This window comes from Chrysemys picta, chromosome 1 (assembly GCF_011386835.1).
Source record: "Chrysemys picta bellii isolate R12L10 chromosome 1, ASM1138683v2, whole genome shotgun sequence".
Classification (NCBI taxonomy): Eukaryota; Metazoa; Chordata; order Testudines; family Emydidae; genus Chrysemys; species Chrysemys picta.
This window is the reverse complement of record NC_088791.1, coordinates 348,917,506-348,921,527: the sequence shown is the minus strand read 5'-3', so window position 1 is coordinate 348,921,527 and position 4,022 is coordinate 348,917,506. Positions and strand designations below refer to the sequence as shown.

Below are 4,022 nucleotides of genomic sequence, written 5' to 3'. Positions count from 1 at the left end.
GCCCTGGAGAGGAGAGACAGTAGCATTTATATGAATCCTAGGCAGAGAGCCTGGAAGCAAGCGAACTTAGATTTCAAACGCTCTGCTCCACAGAGATACTAGAAGGGTTCGGTTACATGGCTTGTTTAAATATTTTAAGAGTCTTCTCTCTCCCGCTTCCTCTTGGAGACTTTTCTTTGGATTTTTTCTTGTTGTTTTTTCCCTCTAATATAAAATACAAATTATTTGACCACACCGCATTTTACTCTTTATTTCTGGAAATAGAACGCAGCTCGGATCTCATATTATTTTAGCCCTATACACCCGGCTTCATGAGCAATTAGGGACCCTCCTTCAAAACACATAAGAACAAATACAAATATTTGAAATATGAAGATTAGACACTCTCTGCTTCCCCGTCCCCATGCCCCTAACACGCACACAGACTTAAAATGAACTGATTCTCCAGACCCCGATGGCATAGGCCAGGTCTACACTAGAGAGGTTTGTTGGCACAGCTATTCCAGTCAGGAGTGTGAAAAATACACACCCCTGATAGACATAGCCATGCCTGGAAAACCCCTGTGTAGACACAACTGTGACACTGCACCCCAAAGCACCCCACATTTACCATGGTGATGGAATTATGATACGTTTTGTACCTTGTGAGGTATCATTCTAAAAGTCCTGATCTGCTCAACATTAATATCTCGGTGGATTGTATGTGTGATCATTGTATATGAAGCTATGCAATCTTGTTATTTGAATTACTTAAATGTGATGTGAGGCTGGAGACACCCAAAATGAGCCTGTCAGTTACAACAATGGAGTAGCCAGACAGCGTTAAGCGCTGTCATCAACACCCATCTAGGGAAGATTTACTAGCACAGGAACTCTGTATAAGGAAATACTACATGCAGCCTGTGCCTCAAGACTCTGTAAGCCTGCTTGTATCATCAGCCAGGGTGAGATATTGCTGATTCAAATCCTGTCTAGTTTGTATTAGGCTTAGATTGTGATTTTGTTTGATTTCCAAGGGAAGCTGCTTTGATGTGTTCGTTATCACTTATCATCTGTCTTTCTGTAGTTAATAAACTGATTTATGTTTTATCTTAATCAGTGTGTTTTTGAGTGAAGTGTTTGGGAATCTTAGCTCTGTTAGCAAAGGCCGGTGCAGATCTTCCCCACATCCAGAGGGGGAGCGGGCTAATTAATGAGCATGCACCATACAGATCCCTCTGCAGTCTGATTCTGGGTTTATATTTCAGTAGGGGTGCAAGGCTGGGGAGCTGGGAAGTTGACTGGTGCCTCCAATGATGGTCCATGAGTGGCTTAGGTAAAACACTCAGGTAACTCAGTTGGGGGTGTGGAGCCACCTGCGCTTGTGTTGGGTGATAACAGGACCTGGAGGGGCTGGCTGTAGGTTATCAGCAGGGCACTGTAAGAGACCCACCTAACGGAATAGTTAGGGGACACAGCGGTTCTAACAGCTTCCAGGCTTCAACAACGGAGTACATCCCGTCACAACAACTATATCCACAAAAGAGTCCTTTGACAATATAGTTTATATCATTCAAAGAGGAGGTTTGCTTATACTAATAAAAGATCTCCTTATGCTAGTATACAGAAGGTTCTGCTGGTGTAGTTATACTGGCAAAGGCTTTCTAGGGTAGCCTACACTAATATGTGGTCTTATCCTGACAGATGGGGACCAATGAACTCCCACTGTAGCCAATGAGAATTGTGGGAGTTCATCACATCTGAGGACTAGCCCCACAGTTCTTACAGAACTTTTTGATCCTTCTGGGTGAAAGGGGCTAAAACAGGATCCTAATTCACACTCATTAACGACATGAGCCCATTGAAGCGAATGGATGGACTCCCATTGATCTAGAGAGACAAGGTGTGGGAGGTAATATCTTTTATTGGACCAATTTCTGCTGGTGAAAGACACAAGTTTTTGAGCTATACAGAGTTCTTCTTCAGGTCACTGATTTTGTAAGAATTGGGTTGGGCCTTATTTCAGCCAAAAATGAGGTGGTGAATTGTATTGAAGTTCTGTTCAAGATTCTTCAGTTAGATTGAAAGATAATAGGATAGGGAACTGTCTATGAGCGAAACGCCATGTCATACACATTGCAACCCAGGAAATCATCTTATTAAAATTGAAATAATCTCATTGTCATGGAGGCAGCAGGGCTCAGTGGATAGAGCACTGCCCCGGGATGCCAGAGACCTAGGATCAATTCTTAATTCAGTCATTGGGCTGCTGGGTGAGGTTAGGTAAGACACTTCACCTCCCTACATTAAAGGAGTGAGCAGGCCTAGCCCTCTTGCAAGTGATGCAGGACCACAGCCAAGTGTATCTTCCATGGTGACCACCACAGCTCAGGGAGAACACGGGGACTGTATGCTGCACCTCCTGCAAAGGTGACGGCATTCCCACGCCAGCATGCACAGACCTTTCACTCCATGGTTTGTGAAGAGCTTTAAAATTGTTTAGGATGCAAGATGCTGCAGAAAGATACATCAGAATTAACAATCCCTGTGCATTTAAGGGGATGGGGAACTTGCAGATGGGTTTCCCAGCACTAAACTCCACACAAGGTGCAGCCTAGAAGCTTTTGCCTCGGAACAGGAGACGAACTCTGTCACGAATCTGTTTGGTTTTCACACCGTACACGATGGGGTTCATCATGGGAGGAAAGAGGATGTAGAAATTGGCCAGCAGGATGTGTACGTGCGGTGCGACTCCCTGGCCAAACCTATAAATTGTTGAGGAGAGAACCCCTGGCGTGTAGACCACTAAGATGGCGCAAAGGTGGGCAACACAGGTGCCGAAAGCCTTGAGCTGCTCTTCCTTGGATGCCAGGCTTAAAACAGCCCTCAGGATCTTGATATACGATAGGGAGATGAATATCAGATCCAGCCCCACGATGAAGAGAGCTACGATGATCCCATAGATGTTATTGAACCTGGTGTTGGCACAAGCCAGCTCCAACACGGCCATGTGCTCACAGCAGCTATGGGAGATGACGTGGGACCGGCAGTAGGGCAGCCTCCTGAGGAGGAAGGGCAGAGGGAGCATTAGCAGAACAGCCCGGGCCAAAGCCACCAGCCCTATCTTTGCTATCACTGAATTGGTCAGGATGGTGGCGTACCTCAGGGGGTTGCAGATGGCCACGTACCTGTCAAAGGCCATGGCCAGCAGCACAGCAGATTCCAGGATGGACAACGAGTGAATGAAAAACATCTGCACCAGGCAGCCGTTAAAGCTGATCTCCCTGGAATTAAACCAGAAGATGCTCAGTATTTTCGGTATGGTGGTTGCGGATAAAACAAGGTTGATGGCGGCCAGCATGGCAAGGAAATAGAACATGGGTTTGTGTAGGGAGGGCTCTGTCTTGATAACATACAAGAGGGTGGTGTTTCCTAGAAGGGTCACGATGAACACTGAGGAGAAGGGGATGGAGATCCAGAGGTGCAGGGCTTCCAGCCCCGGGATGCCTGTCAGGAAGAACACTGATGGATCAGCACCTGTGCCGTTGGAGCTTAACAGGTTGTCTTCTTGTGGCATCTTTTGCAAGTCTGACATCAATGTCTTTCCTTTCAATAAAACATAACACATGGAATGAACAGACCCTGTAAATGAAATACACGCTAGGGGCCAGTCTCAGCTCTGGAAGAAGTGGATTGACCTCTTGTGGAGTTCATCAGTCATGTTGTAATAACACTAATCACACAAAGCCTTATATTTTTTCTATGCAAAATCATTTAGAGTTCTTAGAATGTCATTACAAGTCATGAGTTACGAACCCCACTTGGTTACAGGTATCCTACCTGGTGTACCTTGCTGCTAGGAGATGCACATTGTTTAGTGTGCATTCTCCCGTGAAGTACCTAGTATATCTGGCCGCACGGCACATATTTTCAGCCTAGAAATACCTGGCATGTTAAGCTGCATGTAGCAAGATGTGCCTGGTACATTCAGCAGCACATTCTGGGTTTTCAGCCTGGATGTACGTAGTACATCGGGGAACATG

The 4,022-nt window shown here is 45.8% G+C and overlaps 1 protein-coding gene across 1 annotated transcript; it reads right to left on the bottom strand.

Annotated features, from left to right (window-relative positions):
* Positions 1 to 2,593: 2,593 nt before the first annotated feature.
* LOC135984159 (olfactory receptor 52K1-like) lies at positions 2,594 to 3,556 on the bottom strand. The gene has a single exon (XM_065598554.1). It carries the CDS (start codon positions 3,554 to 3,556, stop codon positions 2,594 to 2,596), a length of 963 nt encoding a protein of 320 aa, XP_065454626.1.
* Between the last annotated feature and the right edge of the window lie 466 nt (positions 3,557 to 4,022).

Coding starts and splice junctions, on each gene's coding strand:
- LOC135984159 (XM_065598554.1), bottom strand. CDS start 3,556: ATGCCACAAGAAGACAACCTGTTAAGCTCCAACGGCACAGGTGCTGAT.